The sequence below is a fragment of the Colossoma macropomum genome, unplaced genomic scaffold, assembly GCF_904425465.1.
Source record: "Colossoma macropomum unplaced genomic scaffold, Colossoma_macropomum, whole genome shotgun sequence".
In the NCBI taxonomy this organism is placed as follows: domain Eukaryota; kingdom Metazoa; phylum Chordata; class Actinopteri; order Characiformes; family Serrasalmidae; genus Colossoma; species Colossoma macropomum.
Window position 1 is genome coordinate 15,146,997 of NW_023494788.1, and position 25,416 is coordinate 15,172,412.

Consider the following 25,416-nt stretch of genomic DNA (forward strand, 5'->3'; position numbering starts at 1 on the left):
GGCGGAGTGGTGTGGAATAGGGTTGGGCCTACTAAAATGACTGACAGAATGTCAGTGTGAACATAGTAAAGCCCTCTGGTCCGTAGTGCAGTTTTCCAAACACAGTTTCTCACCTTTTCTGTTTCAGTATAACACACCTGTACTAATGCCATTGCTGAAACAATTTTTTTATTATGTTCTACATATTTTCCAAAGTGCCCGTGCCGAATTTGGTCACCCTTTTTGCTGTTTCACCAAGCCCACCGAACAGGGACTTATGAGGGGGAACTAGAAATGGTGGGACTATTGATTTTAGGCCTGTCACAATTATTACATAATCGGCTGATTGCATTTATTTCAGATGATCGCAGTTATTTAACATGACTGCAATTATGTTCTGCGGTCATTATATTTCACAATCAGAATGTGAGCTGGATGCATTTTCATGAGTTGGCCTGAGCCAAAGAAAGGCAAATAAAAAAATCATGTCCTTTTTTTGTCTAGTTTTAACTTGAAATTCTAGCTTTTAACTGTGTGTTATAACACATTTTGGAGAAATGTTTGTTAATTTGATAGCTAGTATAGCTAATGCTAATTTTACAGAGCAGTACAGTGTATCATTCCTTGTTAGCTGCAAAGTAAATAGCTAGCTTAGTCAGACAGCTATTTTAGCTGCTGTAGAATTGTACTTTATTAGTGGCATAAAACGAACAAAACAGACAATTAAATTGTTAATCATAGTTACTTATATAACTTATTGTCAGGTAAAATTTCATGATGGTGACAGGCCTAATTGCCTGCTTACAACAACAATAGAATTACCCAGAACTCTTTCTACTTTTGCACGTACTGTTATGCGATGGGAAATGACACAGGTACTTGACCAGAGTAAGCATAGTTCTGCATTCTGATTAGTTTCCATGCTGTACTGCACTGCCCAGTGAATAAGTGATTTAAGTATGTACTAATTTGCATCTACAAATCTCAATGCTGAAGTCTCTAGAAATGTCTCCAGGTAGTTACATTGGTGTTTTCCAATTTCTCTTATAGACTATGCAATTATAAATTATAGATTATATAAATTACAAGGAAGTCCTTTAACGCCTCTAACAAGCAGTGTGCTAGTTCACACACATGCAGTTAGTTGTCTTTATTTAGTACATCACTGTATTATTTGCAGAACAGCTGAAGCTAAATGTATTGTTTGACTGCAGTCACTAATAGGGAGTCTATAACCTGTACTGAGGAGCGGCAGATGTCCTCACTAGAATAATTCTCTCTGGGGGCCAAAGCCATGTCCTAGAAATAATGTGCAGCAAAACTGTGTAAACATATTGTGTTCTCTCATGCTTCCACAGTAATTGAACTCACAGAAAGCTCCATCTGCGGCCACATTCACGCTCAGGCTAAACTGGGAAACACTGTCCTCTAACAGCTCTCAATCATCTGTTCTGAACCACTGGTGCGGCGCGTCGTTTATGTTTACTGATTTATTTATATGCAGACAGATGCTTATTGTGCTCTTATTTTAGATCTCAAACAGATTTCATCACACATCTAGCACAACCTTAGATGTCAGTTTTTCCATTTCACACGCACAACATACACCACAACCTCCACAGGAAGTTTCAGTGAAGATAAGGTTAGAAGACCCTTTCAGCAGAAATTTGGTTAGAGGCCCCTTCCTGGTAAGCTTTGGTTGTATAAAGAAGTTCCAACACAGGCCTACAAACATCTTTTTTGCTTAAATATTAAGCTGAATCTATTTCTCATTGAGAAGACGTTTAGAGAAAGTGTCATGGCCTCTCTGCTTATCATCTGGCTTCTAACTCAAGCTCTTGGTCAGCAAGTGTCTTCAGTTCAGAGTAAGTGCTTCGGTCTGTCTAGAGAAATATACTTAATTAATAGCACAGTCTTTGTTAATGTAGTAAAGATAACAGCTGTAATAACTAAGTCTGACAAAAACATCATTGCTTACATTTGTTGGTTAGGTGCAGCAGATAAAGAAGACTCATCCTACCAAACATTTTGCCTGAATGATGCAGATCAAGCAGATGTCGATTACTATTATAATGAGCATGAATATAATGCCAACTCTACAGACTCAACTGATGAGCCACTAATCACAGACACAACAGGTGAGCACACAGCAAGGATTGTTCCTTTACTGCTACTCACTGTATACACAGTAAGGCGTATAATGATGATTTCAATTATCTTTGAGTGAATATAGAAAGTAAGTTACACAAATATACATATATCTCTGAATAAAAACACTTTTTTAAAAGATGCTTTGTTTCTTAATCATGATTTCCTGCCAACAGTGAATGGGGAAAGTGGCTCTGTTAGTGAAGTGCCTCAAAAACGTCAAGAATCAGCATCTAACTCAACTGTGACCAGGTGAGTTTTAAACCTGCTGAACATTAAATCAACAATATAACTGCAGTTCATCAAGCTATGTTATTGTATGTGTTTAATATTTATGCAGTTTGTAGGATGAAGTTTAATGTATTACATGTACAGTCAACTCCAGAATTACTGGCACCTCTCAGGAAACTGGGCAAAAACAATCATATTAATAACATAGACTACACATATATGTAGTTTATTATCAAGAATGTTCAGAGAAATTAAAAATTATCCAATAAAAATCATTCCTGTAAATGTGTTGCTTCATTTTAAGATTATCACATTCTTTTAAAAACACATGGGGCAAAATTATTGGCACTCCTAAAGAATATATATATAAAAAAAAAGAAATTAGCATCTTTGGGGGAAAAATCATTTCTATTTACTGCTCCTAGTCTCCAAGAACTTAATTATTATCTATGACCATTTTCTGTTTTCCTAGGGGTATAAATGTGAGGTTACATACATGTTAAATTCTTTTGTTATCAAGCAACATGGGTACAATCAAAGAGCTGTCAAAATTAACAATAATAACATTAATTAAAAATTAGCAATAATAACAAAAAAAAGTTTGAAAAGCATTTAACAAGTCCCAGGAAGAGGATGCATCAGCACACTGCCCCCACACAGACTGAGGGGGATGGTAAGAAGCAAAGAGTAATCAAAAGATCAGTTTCAGAACTGCACAGTTTATTCAGGGTTTCAAAATTTCAAAAGCCAGACGTCACCTTCATGACCAAAATCCTTCTGGAAGTTTGCCGAACAAAGCCTTTTCTAAGAGCAAGCAACAAAATGCAGAGCCTGAACTTTGCAAAATGTCACTGGAACTACAAATGCAATCCTGTGATGTGGTCAGATGAGACAAAAATTGAACTTTCTGGTCATGCACACCATCAACACGTTGGCGTAGATACCCACTGTCAAATATGGTGGAGAATCACTGTTGCTTTAGTGGTCCAGTGGTTGAAAATCAATGGCATAATAAATTCTACTAAATACCTTAAGATTGCATCCTAAAATCTGTCTGGCTTTGCCAGAAATCTGAAACTTGGCCATGCATGGACCTTTCAGCAAGATAATGACCACACGCAAACATCAAAATCCACAGAGAAGTGGTTACAGGAGCACAAAGAATTAAAGTTTTCAGTGACCCTTTCCAGATCTAAACCCTTTTGAAAACCTGTGGTGTGTATTGAAAAAAAGCAGTCCACAAAAAAAGACCTTAACTGGAATGTTCTCCATAGATGAGTGGTCCAAGATCCCTCAACAAGTGTTCATTAACTTTGCTAAGCATTACAGAAAGCGGTTCAGTGTTGTTATTCTTGACAGCGGACGCTTGAGCATATTTTTTGTTCTAAAACACAGTGTAAAAATAAAAATGCAGCTTACCCATTTGTTCAAGCCCACAGTACTGCTCGCTGCGTGTTTTTTTAATATACTGATTTTAGCTCATTTTCATGAAGGGTGCATATAGATGTCTACATTTCATCTGTTCATTTGGTAGAGAAAAAGGTCTTTATAAAAAGTAGCCAAAGTAAATTACATTTGTGACTCACTGATCACCGGTCTACATCTATTACAGACACATTATGAAAGATGATCAGCATGTGTATGTGGACCAAGTTAATATCACTGAGTACGGCTGTACATAATTATTCATAAAATACTCAAATCTTTCTTATGTTAATGTAGTTTTTTTATGTCCAGCTTAGAAGAGAACAATAAAAATGGAAGCCCTAATTGGAAAGTTAACAAGAAAAGTAAGTCAGTATTGTCTCTTTTGTTTGGATTAGTTGTATATATTCATATGTAATATAGTTGAGAGAATAAAAAATCATAATTTGTTACACTACGGCATAAAAGCTGACTCATATACTAAATGCTATTTGTGTGTTTATTTTGGTACTTGAAACTTAATATTATATATACTTATTAAACAATATTAAGTTCCAAGTACCAAAATAAACACACAAATAGCATTTAGTATATGAAACTTAATATTATATATACTTATTAAACAATATACTTATTGTATGTATGATATAAAGAGAAATGTCACTACTTCAATCCTAACTCGTTTTGTCCTTATTTGTTTCTGTAGATGTTCATGCCTGTTGTTTCAAGACATCCAGAACACCGTTGAGAGGCCGTATTATGGACATTCAGAAAACCTCTAATATTTGTCCAGTTCCTGCATACATGTGAGTAATGATTTAATGTTTTTCTTTCTGATATAGTTTCTGATATCCATTAGCATATTAATGTTCTGTTAAACTATCTGAAAATACAAAGTTGAAAGTACCTCTTTTCATTCATTTTCAGTGTCACCTTAAGAAGTGGTACAAAGGTTTGTATTGACTATAATGCTATATGGCTGCGCCCTATACTGAAACGTATCCAGCAGCAAGGAACCCACTAGACCGTGACATGAAACATTCATGCACCTTAAATAAATCAAATAGCAATAGTATTGTTATAGTTATTTTATGAGCATGCTTTGAACATTTTTTATTTGAGAACCTTTATTTCTCTTAGCCAAATATATCTGTAATGTAGCGAGAAACAAGACTTTTTGACATTTGATTTCACACATACCATTTTAAAAACCGAAATCAGCCACAAATGAAACTAAGGGTGCATTCAGACTTGGATGGTTTGGTTCAAATAAAATGAATCCTGGTGCGATTGCTCTGTTAGTGTGGTCTGTTAGAGCAAGTAGTAAGTGAGAGTAAGTGCTGCCATTTGAACTCCGCACCAAATAAGCGGGTCTCGGTTCACTTCAAAACAGACTCTGGTGCGGTTCATTTGAAGTATAAACACAATACAGACCAAAAACATCTGAACAGACCAAAGACAGAAATAACAGTCAATAACAGTCAACAGACCCAAAAAACTAGCACAGAACAGCATGTCTGGTCACTGGCAAAACTAGCATATGTTGTGTTTTAGATGCTAGTATCCTAGTGAGCAGCAATGGAAGTTAATATACTGGTCACCAGCAAAACCAGCATATGTTTTGTTTTGGATGGTGGTCAACAAGCATGACCATTCTGGGTGACCAGCTGTACCAGTACCGGACCGGCACTAGACCAGCACAAACCAGCAAAGATCAGCTTGACCCAGCATGGAAAGCATGCTGGTCTGTGCTGTTTTTCTTTCAGCAGGGTTATCATCTCTTTCTAAACTCTGAATCGGTAATTATAGAGTGGATATTTTTAAAAAGAGGCTGAGGCATTACAAAATAATGAATATATAAATTGTACTATGCATCAAGGCACAAAGGCTTCTATGTTTTGTAAAAGCAATATGCCATCTGAGCCTGTTACAGGGATTTCACACTGCTTTACATCGTTCAAAACCAGGGTAACACAACAAATCTCGTGGCTTACTGCTCCAATATGACAAGATAGAAAAAACAAGGCATAAATAAATCAACAAGCCCAGATGAAATAGAAAACAGCATAATTCAGAAAGTTCAGAGGACATTATCACAGCTATTGTACATCATAAACTCTGCCCAATCAGTTGTGTCCTTTTACTCATATAATGTTGTTTACATCTTTTGGTTCCATGTTAAATATGTCAAATATAAATTACAACATATCATTTTCTGCTTTGGACAAAGGGAACCAAACTACAAGTATAAACGCACCCTAAAGTAACTGACTATGACTAACTATGCACTCTGTGTCTCATAGAAAATGGCAGTAAATGGCAGTAACACTGTGTTCAGAGAAATGGGCTATAGCCCAGATTAAAACACCTCATGCTATTGGGTCCCTGAGGAACACTCTTTTATTGACTTGTGCACCCTTTCTATAAAAGTTTTTTTATTTTTATTAAAAGCTTCAATGTGAAAAATCAAAGAAATAAACTGATTTGCAAATGAAACAATATCTTCCTTTGTTAAAGACCAAGAGATACACTGAATTCACTTGCCTATCTAGAATAAATCAGCTTGTTGTTAGCATTCCCCATTCTCTCATTTGAGTTTAGTCAATTGTGTAGAAGTCGTTCTGAGAGGACTATACAACAGAAGACAATCTAGAGCTTGGAATATTTGTTTTGCATGGCCAATTCACTACCCGTCCCTGCACCTAACCCAGCTATGCTTATCTAAATTAATGAAAGGATTGCAAACCTTATTTAATTGACAAACCTCGCAGCACACAATTGCAGGAAGAAGCCTGCAGGGTCGTTATCTGCATGACGGCAGCGTATCATCTCATTCTACGGTTGGGAAAACACATCCATCTCTGTTTGAATGTTGATGAGTGCCAAGGTGGCGTTTCAGTTTAAGAAAGAAGCAGAGGAAGTAGATTCTCCGGACAAGCAATCAGGTGTCAGATCCTGACAGCTCATAGAGTACAGGGTGAACAAATCCTCTCTGGGGTCAGTCTGCGTAAGAAATGTCTCAGCATTTAGAGGACAAATTGATGGACATTTCAAAATGCAGTAAGTCTATCCAGAGTTCAGACCGCAGTATGGGTAGGCTTAGTGTGATGTCTGATGAGATGGTACAGAGTAAAACACCTTAAGGGCCAATTTCTCAGACCCAGATTAAGCCTAAACGTAGGCTAAAAAAGAATTTTCAATGGTGATTCTCTATTGGTGCTCCAATTTAGTCCAAGACTAGGCTTAATTCAAATGTGGGAAACGAGCCCAAAATGTCACGTCACACACTGATGACTGTTTTCTATGAGAAGGGATCAAGCTGCTACTTTACTGAACACTATTGGCTCTTTGAACACTATCTGCTCTCCCTCTCAGTCTCTCTCTCATCACTTTTTTAGCAAAGTACATGTAATTTTACTCCCAGGAGAATGACTCTGCTGCACTTACTTCACAAAGACAAAAACAATAGATCTTCAAAAACCTAAAAGACACACTGTATTCTGCTGAAAAATGCTGTCTGAAGCAAATTTATGACTATAAACACAGTAGTAAACCTCAACAAGTAATTATGTTTTGTCAACCTGTCTGTAACATCACAGCTGGGTGGGTCGGATCCATATACAAAAGTCTGTGGCAGCCAAGAAAACAGTTTCCAACTATTTATCCTGGCAGTAAGTGTATTTTTGCCAAATAAACATAAACACAGTAATATGTAACAAGAATGTTTGTTTACAGTAAATTTGTTTATACATTGGTTAGAAGAATATAGCAAGAGGGACACAGGTTTGAATTTCTATGGTCTCCAGCCATTGCATGGATTTGTTAAATTCCATCAGCAGCACACCTGATTTCATTTACTAAAGCCCTGATTATGAATAAGCTCTGTGAACATCCAATGACATCCCAAAACCACGGATGTTAATATAGAGTTGGCCATCACTTTGCAGCTATAACAACCTCCACTCTTCTGGGAAGGCTTTTGGAGTGTATCTGTGGGAATTTGTGCCCATTCAGTCAGAAGAGCAATAGGCCTTCCCTAAACCGTTGCCACAAAGTTGGAAGCATATAACTGTCTAAAATATCCAAATTTTACTGTTGGCACTACGCATCCAGATTTGTCCACCAGATTGCCAGATAGTGAAGCATTATTCATCACTCCAGACAACATGTTTACATTGGTCCAGAGTCTAGTGGTGGCATTGTGCACAGTGATCTTAGGCTAGTGTCATTTTTAAACACTAAGAGCTTCAGCACTCTGTGGCCCTGTTTTGTTAGTTTGCATGGTCTACCACTTTGTGACTAAGCCATACATCCATTTCACAGTAATAGGACTTACAGTTGACCGGGTAGATCAATTAGGGCAGAAATTTCACAAACTGTAAAGGTGCTGATAGTGCTGTGTTTAAAGTCCCTGAGTTCTTCAGTATGACCCATTCTACTGTTCATCTCCTGTTCGAGATTGCACGACTATGTGCTTGATATTATACACCTGTTTGCAGTGGGTGTGGCTGAAACACCTGAAGTCAATAATTAGGAGGGAAGTCCACATACTTCTGGCCATTTAGTGTATCTGTAAATAATAGGCTCGATGAGGCCCTTGGAAATAGTTAATCTATCTGGCTGTTCTGTTATGTGTGCTATAAGGGATTGATCAAAACTTGATCATGTCAGAGTGGAAAAAAAGTTAAAAAGTTCATGTTTTTGTTTTTAAACTATACCCTTCCAAGTCAGTAACTACCCGCTCTGTCCAAGCACTTCAGAGAGAGTCACCTCTTCACAGTATATTACCAATTACTGCCTCCTTCTGGTCTTCTGACCTGTGAATAACAGGGGACTTAATGTAGGCTACTTCCAGTACACACACACACACACACACACACAGACATACAGATGTATACATATATATAACATAACACTATTTGACAGTTCATAATTAAAACACTACATGTGCAGTACACATAAATATGCTATTGTATTTTTAAATTCTATTATCAGCCAGTTTATATTTCACTGTCAATCTTGAATGCAAATCTTAAACCATTTTTTAGATAAGTGTATGTTTTTGTTTTCGAGATTAAAATCCAGAAAATAGCTTGTTGCGTTATGCCACTATTGATATAGAACACTATACTCACAGTCCAATCCTTCACCCAAACAACAAAACAAACAATAATTCTTCCTTTATGGGCCAAAGATACTGCAGCTACATCAGGTAGCTCAGACATGACTCAGAAGGGCCGTATACATTGTTACAAACTAACTCTGCTCTACTGAAGAGATAGATGCTGTAGTCTGCAATACTCAGATAATAGGACTGACGACACCAGCTTTTAATCCCATAAGAACAAATGTTCTTTTGTAAGGTCTGTAGCTGTAGCTTATCTTGCACTACATTTTTTTACTGTCTTTCGGCCCAAGTTTTATGCTGTTGTCCCTGGATTCTAGAGTGGGCATGACCTTTTTAGTCCTTGTTCAGGGACGAAGAAAGCAGAGTTAAACAGAAGTTGAAGAGCAGGCACAGACGGCAGACGATCACAAGCGATTTGGCCCTGTCTTTTTTTTAAATGGCTCCAATTTTGCAAATTTATTGCTGTCCAATGACATCTCAGCATCAAGCCAGCAGGCTAAAAGTGATGAGCTCTGAAGACTGCAGCCCCATGAGATGCTTCTTATCTCTGTATGCTTAATGATAGGAGGAGGAGAGACATTCTGCTGTCTTCACTTTTTTAAAGACCACTTTTTATATTCTTTGGACCCAAAAAGGAGGATATAATTCTTTGTATGAGGAAGATAATTATGCAATTAAAGGACTCATACCATAAAAAACACATTCTTCACTTTATTATTTTTTTAAATAAATGTGCCATACACTCACAGGGGCATAGCCAAGGGGTGGACATGGGTGGCCAGTGCCACTATAGCATAAAGCTTGGCCTCCCCAGTTATGTAAAGTAAGACACTGAGCCATCATCAGCAAAGCAGTCACTAGAGACACGCTGTCTTACCTGCCCTGCCATGAGTACCTGCCCAGGACAATAATGATTATGTGTGTGTTCATCCCCCAGCCAAAGACTGTTCACTTATAACATTACCTTATACTCCTCTTGGCTGATTTATCATTAGACCCATGACTGACCCATAGTGAGGGCAGCCTAACTTCTAAAATATAAATGTTAATGCACCAAGAAAAAGTGATGCATTTAATTTACTTGATTCAAAAGTTTACATAACTTCCTCATGAACGAATAAAAATCTGTTTTGTCTTTCAGTTTGCTTCCACCAGTAATTGAGTAAATTCAATGCATTTTAACCCTCTGGGGTACATTAACTTGTCTGCATGTCAAATTCAATGCTTCTATATATGTTTCTCTATTCTTGCAATAATACAGTGCAGAAATTCAGTTCAAACATTTCCTGAATCTATAAAGTCTGTCCCTTTCAATTCCATCTTACCGTGAGATCGTAGTGACTGAGTATTTTGATATGAAACATATGAGTATCACGTTATATGCATATATTATGTAATTTGTCTTTAAAAGCAAAGTTAAGAAGATATGCAAAAATCAAGGTAATGCCCTTAGACTCCAGAGGGTTAATAAACACAAAGACTGATTTTATTAACCACTGTTTGATTTTTCCACCCTAATAAATTCACTGGGTCTATTCTGGCCATCCCCACTGTGAAAGTTCTCGTTATACCCCTGTTCACTTTCCAGTACATACAGTCTATATATGGAAGCTGAGCTTCAGATACAATCTGCTTTGAATTCACTGTTTTGTGATGCAACAAAACCAATACATTTACTGATATCACAGATTCAGCCTACAGCAGCTACAAGGAGTGTAACAAAAACAGCCTGTTTGTTTGTAAAGAATAAAGAGCAGTTGGAAAAAGGTTAAGAACTGCTTATGTTACCATTTTTCATACATACAACCACACCAACAGTGGAGCTAAAAAAATACACATAAAAAATAATATCATTCCTTTAAAGTTTAACACAGCATCAAGGAACAAATGCTAAATATTCAGTTTTATGTAAGCCCAATGCTCACTTCTATTATTATTATTATTATTATTATTATTATTGTTGTTGTTACCATTATTATTGTTATTATAATTATTATTATTATTGTTATTATAATTATTATTATTATTATCATTATCGAGCGAATGTGCAAATGTCTGATGTTAAAACTGAACAACAAATATGGGCAAATCTCTTTAGTCATATTTACCATTTCAATAACCCACATGACGTCCCCTCACTCCAGCCACATGCACTCGCATTCATGTCTTCTTTAGCACACAGAGAACAGTCATTTCAAACTAATGCACTCTTCTAAGGAGACATATTGGCATAACAATACCTGCCATACTCTCATGTAGACGTAGATAAGGCTACAGAGCTGCTCATAAATATCAATATAATACAATGTCAGCGTGTGTCCTATGAATAATTCATGTCTCCCTTGGGAGGGCACAGAGCAGCAGTTTTAACTCTTGTGTTGTGCTGTTTCAGTGTTTCCTGTTTCCCAGAGACAATCCTCGGCTCCCATGGTAGCTACACTTCTATAGTAGGGCATTCTTTATCATCTGCACCCATGTCACAGTGAAATTTCACTAATTGAATATTCATAGCTCGAGGGAAAAGCAGAGAGTGACTGTGAAATCAGGTGAGTTTTATCATACCTATCAGAGAATAGGACAGTTTCTAGGCTTTTCTGAAACAGTGGATTTTCATAAATGTTCTTTTTGAAGCCCACTGCTTTTGAAATGGTCAGTACTGCTCAGGGCTAAATGATTTGACATAAAATGAGATGTGTGATGAATTTTTTGGATACTGCAATGACAATGTGAGCAGTGACAAATTAAACTACTCTGATTGCATGTGCAGCAGGTACAACTTTTTTGTTTGCTGTGTAATTAAACCAAAACAATTTGGGTTTGGTCTGTTTTCCTACGTTTACCGCATAGTAATGACAACGTTCTGCATATCCCATGTGCATTTTCCTGCTATGTCTTGATGAAAAAGAGTATCATTGTAACCTCTCCTTTAAGAAAATAGCACAAATGGCAAAAATACAAAATCACTATGCACTCTTGTGCAAAGTGCAAAATAAAAATAGTGAATCATGTCTCGATCTAATCCAGTAGACTAGGCTGTTTTAACGGATTGGGTATCAGCCACATTAAGCCTGATCCACCTCTGATTCTTTGTTTCTTTTTTGTGTTATGTGTGTGGTCATAAAGGTACACTGGTTAAAATGTCTGCTGGTGGAAGTAGTTTAAAGCGGAAACAACGCTAATGTTTCTGTTGTCTTTCAACCGCTGGTACAGATTTGGGGGGCATGTCCCCTCCACTTTTTGAAATTATGCAAGATAATTTTGGGGTTTACAGGAAGGTTGTCAAAAAGTACACAGCTGAGTTGCAAAAGAGTTGTCAGATATTAACTATTTTATAGGCTAGCTGCCTATTTAATTCAATTCAAAATTAAAAACTCAAATTAAATTCAAAATAGAATGCTGTTTCATGTATTTATAGTTACGACAAAGAGAAAGACTGACCTGTTCTGGAATCATCTTCAACAGTAACTTCTTTACCATGATCTGTACTATGATGTACTATGACTTACACCACAGCAGTTATTAAAAGTCAGTCTTTTTTTCTTTTCAATTATCAACATATTTATTATTATTGGGATTTCTTCTAGAAATATTTATATCAACAGACAGACCAAAGACTTTTAGTGTCGATGAAAAGAAGAAGATGCAACTGTAATAGGCAAAAAATATCTCTATACCAAATATGTATGATACTTTTTGTTTTTATATTGACCTATAAAGCGTGGGACATCAATATGATACGTGTAACTGCAGGCATACTTTGTTTACGTTTTTACATTTGAATTGCTGTATGTAAGCTATAGCTTCCTGACATCAGTTTGCCCAATGGTCAGACCAAATTTTCACACCTGGTTTGAACTTTGGTCAGCACACTGACCACTTTAACATCACTGGTAGCCAAATCATCATGTCGGTCAAACAAATTCACAAATTCCAAAAAATGTAGGTCAACAAATGTAACAATGTAAGAAATGCAAGTGCATCAGTCCAGAGTGCACATTATGTACACACCTAAAATGAAATGATTTTTAAGTAACATAAATTTTGCAGCCTGACATTCCTACATCGGCATACTCTGTGTAAACACAATTATCAGATCCAACTCAGCATCAACCAATACACCTATATTAAAGAATATAAAAAGAGCAATGTGGCTAAAACACCTACGCTGCATGAATGAGACAGGGCTTTGAGGCCCTGCTCATGCAAGCAGTCTGCTACTCATCACTGTGAGCGTCTAAGGTACTTGTTTATTGCAGAAACTAATATTGCAATGATGAACAAATTTGCTTAATTATACAGACAATATCACATTTAGATTCTTTTGCTACATGTTGCAACTTTGATATGCCTTGCTTTACACTAAAAACACTGTGGACTGTGAACCTTGACTGTGACACAATTAAAGGCTGATCTGTATTACTCACACTTGTTAGATCATTCAAGTGCCTTCATTAATCAAAACCCCCACAAAACACTAATAAAGGAAAGTGGTCTGGATGCTCACATAAACAATGCAATGTCACAAAACTGTTTATGTGAGCATCCAGATCACTTTCCTTGATTAATGTGAAAACAATGACTTGGAGCAGCACTTTCTGTAAAGTGTTGTAAAGAGTTATAAAGCCAATTTCAGTGACTGACACAGAGGGATTCAGTGGGTAGAAAAAAGAAAAGACTGACATAACAGTCTTTATAACACCCAGAACATAATGGTCAACCATGACATACCCACTTTATTCCCTTCATAGTGAGTAAACCTTGACCGTCTATTAACTATCTCACGGCAGCAGTAACTCTGGCAGTAATCAGTGGTATTATACACTCTTCACTGTGTTTATGTCAGCGCTGTATTTGTACCCACATCACCGCAGGTTCAACCATTTCCTACCCCAATACGCCTGATTCAGCTCATTAAAGGCTTGATAATCAGCTGATTAACTGCATCAGGTGTTTTAAAGTAAGAAATAGTTGGAGTAGTATGGGTAGGAGCTGTAGGTTGCAAGAAGCAGGGTTAAGAAACCCTGATTTAAACTGCTGCAAAGCTTGCCTAGTTAGCCCTTTAGTGGACAAGGCTACTAGTTAGTGCTGGCAGCTGTAAACCCAAAAGATCATAAAGCTTTGTTCAACAGCTAAGTTTATATATATTACACAGGTCGACACATGACCTGAGCATGTGTTACACAAATAAATATGACAAACATTGCTCATAATGTCAGACACCCCAGAGCAATCCTCTCTGGCAATACTACACTCAGTACAAAGTGCTCTGCCATGTTCATAGCATATCACGGCTTACGGAGTGGGAGTGGCTATATGTTTTGAAGACCTGTCAATCTAAATCCATTGGACAATAGAGAGTACAGGTGAATACCCTCTTCTAAGACCCACACCCTGTTAAAAAGTGCCAAAAGTCAGAAGCAAAAGAGCAATTTTGGAAGCAAAAAATGCCTCAGCAAAATAAGCAAACAGAAAAAAAAGGAAAGACTGGAAGGTGAGTAACATATTTATATCAGAATGAGAGAAAATGAGTAGAAATCTTTGAAAAAATACATTTGATTTAACATATTTAGGACATTTTGATACCTACATTTTGCTTGTGGTTTTTAATATTTTATTGGAAACACAAAATTAACTCTATAAAAATGGCTTAGACTCTGAATTCCTAATATGGGCATGACACCGACTACAGAATGATGACATGACTTAAGAGGTCTACAAAACACACAGACTTTTGTGACTGGTTAGAGGGCTTATTTCAATTTGGCAGCCTTCAGCTATATCAGACGAGTAAAGTTATAGTCTTGTTTATATGCACACCAGCACAGTCTTGATTTAACTACAATGTGCAAGATGCACCTAAGTTTACAGACATATGTTTTTTTTCCTTCCATCTAAATTTATCATGGTGTCTGACAAAATGTTTAACACAAGGAACGTCTCTACCTCCCCTAAAAGTGCGAGCCGTTTTGCATTTTGTCAGTCATGTTTGTCTGGGTGTCATAAAGCTGTCATTACACGTCTGGTACTCTGCAAAATGTCACAACAACTCAGAGCGATGTAAGCATTTAAAAGTCCAAATCTATGTCAAACTGTCCAGTCAATACCTGGCAGTGGACCACGTATTTAAATTGCACTTATTAGTTGCTCGAACTGTGCTGTTTACATCAATATATCTTAGCTAGACTATCAGTCTGAGATAGATGAATACCAAACCACTGGTGTGCAGGTAAACATAGTAATGCTATGTGTCCGATTGCAACTACACTTCGTCGCATCCTATTCATTACAATGGAGAGCTCTGCCACCTCAAAATCGACCTTGCTGTGCGGTAAAAAAGTTCTGCAGATCACAACTTTATGCAAGTGAGCGTGGTCGCCACATTGGGGTTAGCCAATCGGGCAAGAGTAGACCGGTCTCTGTCACGAATGGCAAACATTAAACTTCTCTGAGGGTACAGAGGGGACACCATGGCTCGAATTCTCCTATGTGAATCCATTACCGTTTAACATAATAAAGAAAATATTTGTTTTTATACAGAACTGTAGAGAGTGAAGATCTGAAAGGAAGAAATGTGATAAGAGAAGTTCATGGGAAGGCAAAATTTAAACCATACTAGCTCAAAGTTTACTTACTGAGTGAGACTGAGCTTCTTTGTGTGGATGACTGATACATTTTGAAAATTCTAAAAGTTTTATTCTTATTACAAGTTTCTGTGTTACATTAAAACAAATAAACTCCCCCAGATTTGTTTAATATGGTTACTTCATTACTGTAACAAAAGTGACATAGAAACATCAACCAGCGATGAGCAGAGCAAACTGGCACGGAGGAATAAGTGCAAGTGGACACGCACCATATGTGTCATACACACCGATAACTGTGATGATGATTAACAAACAATTGCAGACAGTCAAACATCTTGTCAAGTAATTTTATATGCTTGAGAATTTCCTCCATTTGTACCCAGTCTGTCTGACTGTGGATTGGTGGAGTCCAAACTCTTTAGAGATGGTTTTGTAACCTTTTCCAGCCTGATGAGCATCAACAGCTCTTCTTCTGTGGTCCTCAGAAATCTCCTTTGTTCAGCCATGATACACTTCCACAAACATGTGTTGTGAAGATCAGACTGTGATAGATCCCTGTTCTTTAAATAAAACACCTGATTGCCATCCCACTGATTGAAAACAACTGACTCTAATTTCACCTTCAAATTATTTGCTAATCCTAAAGGTTCATGCTCACAAATGTTTAATATTGGATCATTTTGCCTCAATAAATAAATGACCAAGTCTAATATTTTTGTCTCATTTGTTTAATTTGGTTCTCTTTATCTACTACTAGGAATTGTGTGAAAATGAAGTTTTAGGTCAAATGTATGTAGATATATAGAAAATTCTAAATTGTTTACAAACTTTCAAGCATCACTGTATTAGACCAAACCACTAGATCATCCAAATATGCATCACAATTGGATAGGCCAACCAACATTTTATTCATCAAAAACTGGAATGTAGCCAGAACATTACACATTACAAACATCACAAGTGAATACTGAAGGAAAGTGTCTGGTGTTGCAAAATGGATTCCAAACATCATAACTGAATATAGAAGGAAAGTGTCTGTTGAGAGGTTTAAGGCACTTGCCAATACTCTTACAAAAGGTCCAATTTAGTAATGAAATGTGCAGAACCAACTTTGTCAATACAATCATCCATTTGTGGAAGTAGGAATGAATCAGGCTTAGTTAAAGCTTTCATGTTCCAATAATTGGTACAAAACCATGCAGCTGTCAATACAATTATCCATTTGCGGTTGTTAGTATTTCCAAGTGCTGTGTTAGTACCGCTCAGCCAATAACACAAGTAAGAAAAAAAGATTAGAATTTTATCATGCTAATGCTAATTTACTTTCCAAAAATACAACATGCCAGTAAAACCTGTCAATTCTATGTTCTCACAGAAAGAAAGCAAAGAAAGCTCTTACATTCAAGCATGATGGCCCAGCATCATCAGTACTTACACATCAAAGGATTGACATGCTGTGGTGAGGCTGATGACACACTGTGTGTAATAGGTGCATCAATATCCAGCTACATTAGGTAGGTATATGCATCATTTTTGCCACTGGTCAAATTAATAACCTTTGAAAAACTGCATCAATTCTTATGAATATTCATTATTCTTGGATCCATAACCTTGACCCAAACTGCTGTCTTTTTAGTCCTTACTAAGAAAGAAAAAATTGATTTTTTTAACATTTGTACGCATGGTGTGTTAAGCTGTTTTGGGGTGTGGCGGGGGAAAAAAATTACGTCTTACCCCTAGCGGTCAGAGCCGTATGATAAGACTGATAATACTTGATAACGGATGCAGAAGGTTACTATTGAGGCTGTCAGAATAGCTGTTTCCCCCAATTTCCTTTTGTGATGACAAACTGAAATTGTCAACAATCACAACAAATTCTAGATTTCTATTTGTTTTGTCAGATAAGAGATGTTGGCAATGGCACCCCATCAAAGAGAGGGACGCCAACAGACAAGGTCACTGACTTCTGAGGACGGCTACGGTGATGAGGACCAGCAAGCACCACCTGAGTTGAAATTGGTTGAAAGACTGCAGTCGTATTCATAAGGGTGCATGAAGGGACTTGGAGCATGAACACGTCTGACAGATGACAGGGATTTATTTGTCAGTCTCCTCTCTGACAGAGACGCAATCAGAGTTTAGATTCGCCCCGAGAGACACAGGGCTCACCCACACCAACCAGTCAGTCACTCAACAGGAATAATAATGAGAGATGACGATATACAACTGCGGTGAGGACACACCCACTCACATACACACACGTCTCAGACACATTCACAGATCATTCAAACCACATTTGGTGGTGGTCATCTTAATCATGTTTAGTTGCTCGAACTGTGCTGTTTACATCAATATATCTTAGACTATCAGTCTGAGTTAGACGAATACCAAACTACTGGTGTGCAGGTAAACATAGTAACAGTATGTATCCGCTTGCAACTACAACTCATTGCATCCCATTCATTTCTATGGAGAGCTCTGCCACATCACGAACCACATTCGGTGGTGGTCAGAGATCTTGACCACGTTTAACACAAGTGTAAATGGTATGGTATCCCTAAATCAAGTGCCTTCTTGCACTCTGGGCCGACAAAAGTGTTCAAGCCAAGCTTGTCGACACGTATCGTAAAGTGTGCTTTCTACATGGGGAAAGTAAAACTGAATTTCATTTGGTCAAATTGGGGACACATTTTAAGGAAAAGTGTAAGCAAAATCCGACCAAAGTATATCCGTTACAAACGCCAATACAGATTTATGTGCAATTAGCTCTTATTGGCTGATAATATCAGCATGCCGATTCATCGGTCGAGCTCTAATTGAAACTGAGTATTGGTAATACCAATCCAATATTTCTTCTTTAAAAACGAAGCCACAAGAGTCAATTTAACTGAAGCATTTCACTTAAGGTGAGCATGTAATAGGTTGCTTACACCTCATATCAAAATGTGTTTTCGTTGATCGAATCACTTTCAGACTTCAACTGACTGCATTAAAAACAGGCTTAAACACACCCAGCACACCTTGTGATCGGATTACGATCGCTTCAATTGAAACATAAGTGGTTTATATACTGATTGAAATTTTTCCTTAGGGATGAAAACAGATATTGCAATGCACAAACAGTGGAAACCGCAGTAATGTTATCCTGTTTAGCTGAATGATTGAGTCATGGATGTTTTTCCAGTCACTTTTAAAATGAAAATGAAAGCTCAGCAGTCTCTAAATCATCATATGCTGTTGAATTTCCTGTTCTACCTTAAATGGTGTGGCAGTTATATTCAGGTGCCTGTACTTGCCTGTAGGTGCTAAAATTTAACAACTGCTGCTCCAATTAAGGTGGAACAAAAAACTGAACAAAAAGCTGCCAAATATGAGGCCAACTTCAGATATGAAACAAGATTTAGCACCAGGTGTGCATGGATGGGCGACAACACTGAAGTAAGTCTACTCATACACTCCTACCCCACAGGAAGAATACGCAGACAGCAACATGACATGCCACAATGTGAGTGTGTGGCTAGATTTATTACAGGATTGGATTTATACTATTTTTCCCTCTGATATCTGATTATAGCAGGCAAACACAGGTACTGGATCAATGCCATCTCTATTCTTTAGAGAACTAGAAGTGGTCCTTTTTGGCACCTCTACATTTAAGAGTGCATAACATCTGAATATCCCTAGAACAGAAATAACATTACAAAAGTTTTACCCTTTCTCAATTTGACAACAGTCACCACAAAAATGTCCATGTGTATTTTAAGCCTATATCACTGGGTAAAGCAAGAAGATTAGACAGCAAATATTCAGTGCACTGCTCTAAAGATAAGAAAAAATATGCAGGAACAGTGTCAAACTGAGAACTTCTTAAGCTTAAGACTCATGCTGCTTATAAAACTTTCATTGCAATATTTAATCTGGATTTTCTTTTCACACATAAAGCCATAAGAGAGAGCTTCGGCTTCAGTCGCTGTATATTTCTGTTCCTGAGGCCCCATTAGGGGAGAATTTTGTTGTTATTTAGTCATTATTGTATGTCCTAACTACCTCTGACATGCTGAAACAAGTCTGTGCCCTTCCTCTGAGCTCCCTGGACAGCCATCATTATGCTGACAGGGCGTAGATGAGGATGAGGAGGGTAGGGGGCTCCCGTGAGGCAAATGCACATCACGTTAAACTCTGACGACAAGCCTGTCAACAGGCCTGTGCTGCTGCGGCCTCCAGTGATTGCTCTCCACCCTGCTGTCTCTCTCTCTCTCTCTCTCTCTCTCTATTTCCCCATCTACCACCAGTCCCTGTATTAGACCTGGGTGATACAATGATTATGGTAATTATCTAAATCAAACTTTTTTTAATATTGGCAATGCATGTTTGAGGCATTTTAAATAAATTAATTAATTTGCCAATGTTACTCAAGCTGCTATTAGCAGCAAAGACTTGAACTTTGGACAGTTGTTACTTCAGTACACTACATGGGAGAGGAAGAATCCTGTGTTAGCTAAACACAAAGAGCTAAACAGCTAGCTAGCCTGGTAGTTTGCTACTACTACTCTATAAAATTAGGTATTTCAGCTCAACAGGAGAGACCATCAAGGTCTCAGGTTTGGTGACCTCCCTGCTCAAACATACCTGACTCAACTCATGAGTTAATTACCATGTTTATTTGGCATGTTTGAGGCAGGAAATCACCAGATTGTACTGGCAGTGAATTTCCACAAAAGGAAAATGTGGCAAAAATGCAAAACACCTTCATTCTATTCTTATATTTTTATTCCTATTTTTGACTGTTTTGAATGTTGGATGTTGAATGTAAGGCCCAGCAAAGTGCAATGACCTCAAAATTCAGACTTCATTTATGTTTTTTATTTAGATGCATTTATTTTATGTGCTATCTATATTCTGTTAAAAAAGTTGGTTTATTACTCCTGAGTAAGCCTTTTGTTTGCTTCTTTGTTAAAAATACTATTTAGACTTGAAAGTGACTGATAAGAAATGCAAAAGTGACTGATAAGAAATCTTCACTTTCTTAAGAAAACCTTATATCTGGAAAAAAACATTTTTAGCTTAATATATCTTGATGTAACAAGATTGTATTTCAGTTTATCTACTGTAAAGGGCAACTTTGTAAAAGGGTTAAAAAATAAAGGTTTTGATATGACAGTGACAATATAGTAATTATCAGTAATTATTAATTTTGAATAACTGACATCATACTGTGATACTTCGATTTTTAGCTATATCGTCCAACTCTATATTCCTCTGATGCTCTTCTAGTCATCCAGTCTCTAATCCCTCTTTCTTCTCTGTTATACTCTTCTCTATCTTTCTCTTCCATCTCATTCTTTCCCCAATTATTGATCTACAACATGGAACGACCCACTCAAGAAGCACCTAAGTTTACTCTGATGTGAGTTTCTCACTGTTTCTTTTTTCCTTCCAACTAAATATTTTATCATATCTATTTTTGACGAAACGTATGTTTGTTTTGGTGTCATAAAGCTGTTATTGCATGTGTGATACAGTAAAAAAGTGCAGCAAAATATTTTTAAAAATCCATCCGGAGTATTTGTTTAAGGGGTAAAAAATAAATTTGAAGTTTTTGTTATGATATTAACAATATAATAATGATTAATAATTATGTTGTGAATGATGTTGAATGATATATGTGTGAAACTGTGCCATATCACCCAAACTTACCCTATCCAACTTTGACGCTCTTCTGGTCACCTAGTCTCTACTCTATCTCTCTTCTCTTCTCTGGTCGACTCTGCTTTCTCTATCTTTCTCTTCCATCTCCCTGTCTCTCCCTCCATTATTGATCTTTTCTCTCCTTTTCAGCTCCTTTTCCCTTAGAGAGCTGGTCCTCGTCGCAGTGTCTTCATACTTCTCCTTCTCTCTCTCTCTCTCTCTCTCTCTCCCCCTCTGTGGCTGCCCTCCTCTGCTCTTTCTCTCTCCATGTGTTGGCTCCCTCTTGTCCCTGTCTCTGCCGCTACATCCAGAGTAGTGAACCTTCACAATACAGGCTGACAGAGGAGAGGAGGGGGTAATGGGTGTGAGGTGGCGAGAGGGGAGTTCTATTTACAAGCTAAAAAAGAGAGAGAGAGAGAGCAATAGAGAGAGAGATGTGTAAGGTGCGTAAGGACCGTTAGCGACTTTACTGAAGGGGTATTTTATCTTCATTAGGCATCGCTTAAGGCACACACGTCCCCCAACACAAACACACATATGCAGCCTCATCATCTGAGCTGCATAGTGGTGGGATTAGCACTGAAGTTCTATTAACTTGCTTAAGACCACCGCCATGCCTCCTTCTAGTCAATCACTTGCACCTTTTATCAGCATGTTTCCTCTATGCTGTCAGTCTACACACACTGCTTTATCTTTCTATACACTCGCAGATCCACACCCACACACTCACAGCCCCATACACACACACACACACATATGTGTATGTATAAGGACACAGTGTTCTGCTGAAACATTATAAAAACCTGCAGAGCTTCAGAACAGATGTTTAATCAAGAATATGAATACACAGGTAACTCACTCTCACCCGAATCAAATCATCCTTAATTACAGGCTTGAATCTGGTGCACCTGCTAATCATATCACAGGCTACAGGCAACACGGTGTATTCAACAGTGCAAGGGTACTGAAGGATACTTACTTTATACAATGAATGCCATACTTTTACCATTCGATTTGGAGTAAATGTCTAATTTTGATTTCTATGACCAATATTGTGACCATGATTATTTTCTATAAATGAAGATCCAGACATATTTCCTGGCCATCAGCATCAGCACATCCATTTTTTCTGAATGTTCTGTGCCAGTCTGCCAATAAGTTCCATGTTAGTGGGTTAAATTTCCCCATTTAAAACTTAAAACATTATTGATAATATAGGCTATAAATAAAACTGCAGCTTTTGTGATTTGAAAACTGCATTCGTTCAAATTGCAATTTCAATATACACATGACTAATCTTCCAGCCCTCCCTACAATGAGCAACCAATATGATAACAACAAACGATGATGATCTGCTTAAAGCAGAGGCAGCGGCCCACAGTGAAACTACTGGTGTGTGGGTTGCTTGTGCAATTTTTGGGCTTCTATCCACATTCACTTATTCAGGCCTAAGGCTCAAAGTGCTCCAATTATCACACCCATTTACATGCACCGTAATACAAGATAAACTCATAGGGACCCAATACATATGTAAAAGTGAAAGGGGTGAGATACAGAGAGACAGAGAGAGAGAGACAACCAGACAGAGTTAGGTTGAAGAAGTGACTGATCGTGTGAGGTAGAGAGAGAGAGATTGAACACAGCAGGGTCACTTATTAGAGGTGTGAAAGTGAACTGAAGAATAATAATGCATCTGAGGTGGTGATTTAACAGTACCCATTTTAGAATTTCATGCCAGGTATAATTGACTTTAATGATATTTAATAAAATATGCCCTCACTTTTTGGCCAAAATAAAATTCTCTGGCTACTTGTTTTGCATCATTTTTTATTGTCTATATTCTGGAACAGGGGTCACCAGCAAGTTTTCACTCCGATGAAGCAGGAGCACACCTCATAATTAATCAACTGTTTGCAGACTGAGACCAAATTATTAAATAAGTAGGATCAGGTGTCCTTCTGCTTAACTGGAATGAAAAACCACAGTCACACCAGCCCTGAGTGGATAAGACTGGTGACCCTGTTTAAGTACTACTTAACATCCAGGGTCATCAATTGCAGTGCTAGAGGGCCGCAGTCTAGCACATCTAGTCGAAATAATAAAATAAAAACAAATTGTGTTGAAATTCTAAGATTTTACAAAGCACTGAATGGTTTCTAAAATAATCATGATCAAACTAAATAATTGAGATGTCAGAGAATTCCACCTCTGTTACTTACTGAAGAAGATGTACTCTGTGTAGCTGCTCCAGATTTTGTCGTCTCTGTACTGGTTGATGAACGCGGCCGTTCCCGTGGAGTTGCAAGCAACCATGTTGAAGCCAGCCTCGCTCAGCCGGTCAAAGGCCTGCTCCAGGTGAGTAAACTTCAGGTAGAAGCGTGAGGTGTACTTCTCCGGGGGCCGGTCGGGGTCACGGCTCTCATTCAGTGTGTCTCCGAACACCTCCTTGGCCAATGCAATACGGCCGCACACCATGATCCTGGCCACGCGCCGGAATTTTGCATCTGTCTGGTTGTCCCTCACCATGGTGTAGGAGCCTCGGTAGCCTATGGTGATAAACCCTGACCTCTTATCCTGGCCAGAAGAGGACGACGGGACAGAAGCGGCCCCAGATCCACCAGTGCGTCCCAGTTGAAGCTCACTGCTCTGTGAGCTCTCCTCGATGTCACTCTGGCAGCCCTCATCGTTGAGCGAGCCTTGCTTGGCCACCCTTGGTCCCAACAGCCTGAGCAGCTCACCCAGCTGGAAGAACTCGGCCTCGCGCTGCAGCCGCTCACGCTCTGGAAAGTGCTCGGGCAGCACCAGCTGCCGGTCACGTAGGAAGTCCAGCACGTAGCGGAAGAGGAAGCCATCTCGATCAATGAAGAAGCGCCCACGGCTGTCGCGGGGTAGCTCACGTGGTGGCCGCCGGGCAAACATGGCATGCAGTGGTGTGTCCGGCACGCTCAACAGTGTGGCCCGCTTGGTTACATATACCTGGCCGCCCACGTTCAGCTCGATCACCTCCGGGAAGGAGGGGCCGCCGGACACCTCGCTGATAGGCAGCACCGTCTCCTTCATGGCCATGGTCCGGCCGCGGAGGGTCCCAGGAAGGAAGGAGGAGAAAGAAGGGGTGGCAAACTGCAGCAGAGGAAACCCCGGCAGGAAGGAGTGCAGGTGGTCAAAGAAGAGGAGAGAAATGATCCATGGAGACGGAGAAGAGGGAGAACAAATGGGATGGAAAGGTTACGGAGGGCACGTGATGCTTCGGAGGTGCAGAAGTTTGAGGGACAGGGGCTACATCTCTGCTGGAGAGAGAGAGAGAGAGAGAGACAGAGAAAGACAGAGAAAGAGAGAGAGAGGAAGACAGGGTACTATCAAGTTCCTTCAGCTGCAGCAACTCTGAGAGAGAAAGCAGAAGAGTGAAGAACAGAGAGAGAGAGAGAAAGAGAGAGAAAGAGAGAGAGAGAAGAGTAAAGCCTCACTGAGAGACCTCACATCATTTGTCCAGGTTTTGGGGGAAGCCACAATGACATCATCTGCAGAGTAAGGGAGGAGGGCAGGACCAGCCTGATGGCTCCACCTTTTAAAGAGCCAGTGGTGCATTTAAAATACCTATTAGTACTACCATATAGCCCCCTAAAAAAACAATAATAAAAAGGTATCTTGATGTTTAGACAGCTGCTGATGAGTATAACCCAGATCCTAATAAGCTCCTATGTACATTAAGCTCTATTTGGGGGAGCGGTGTAAAATAATTGCCTGTGTGAGTCACACAGTTGGTGTCTTATTAAGTTGGACTCCTATTCATGTTCTGGCAGAGGCGATGATGAAAACAGGCACGCAATGTGATATTCTCTGGAGAATAAAGACAGATTAGCTGTTTTTCTCACATTATCCCTGCCAAACCATTAAATACACACTGCACACATATACACAGACAACTTTCACATCCAGTATACCACAGCTCCATCTAATGGACATTTGCAGTAATGACTGACTCACAATGAACCAGACATGAGACTGAACTTGTGTGAAATAACAAAATCTGAAGGCTAATTCCACTTAATAAGCATCAGTATTTCCACTAAAAACTCATTTCCCACTTCCTTTGAACTTTGCTGTAATAGACTCAAATCTAATGTATTTTGCTGCAGTCTTACCTGAGCATTGTAACCAAGTAACACAGTAAACATTGCACCATGCACATTGCATCATCACTAATGACTCCCAGATGAGAATCAACAGCTTTGT

At 38.5% G+C, this 25,416-nt stretch overlaps 1 protein-coding gene across 1 annotated transcript in view; it reads right to left on the reverse strand.

Annotated features, from left to right (window-relative positions):
- Positions 1–24,756, reverse strand: part of kctd8 (potassium channel tetramerization domain containing 8) — a 37,696-nt gene extending 12,940 nt beyond the window's left edge. The window contains exon 1 of the mRNA XM_036568603.1: positions 23,403–24,756. Within this exon, the coding sequence (XP_036424496.1) occupies positions 23,403–24,249 (847 nt within the window). The 5' untranslated portion in view covers positions 24,250–24,756. The remainder of the gene's footprint in view (positions 1–23,402) is intronic.
- Between the last annotated feature and the right edge of the window lie 660 nt (positions 24,757–25,416).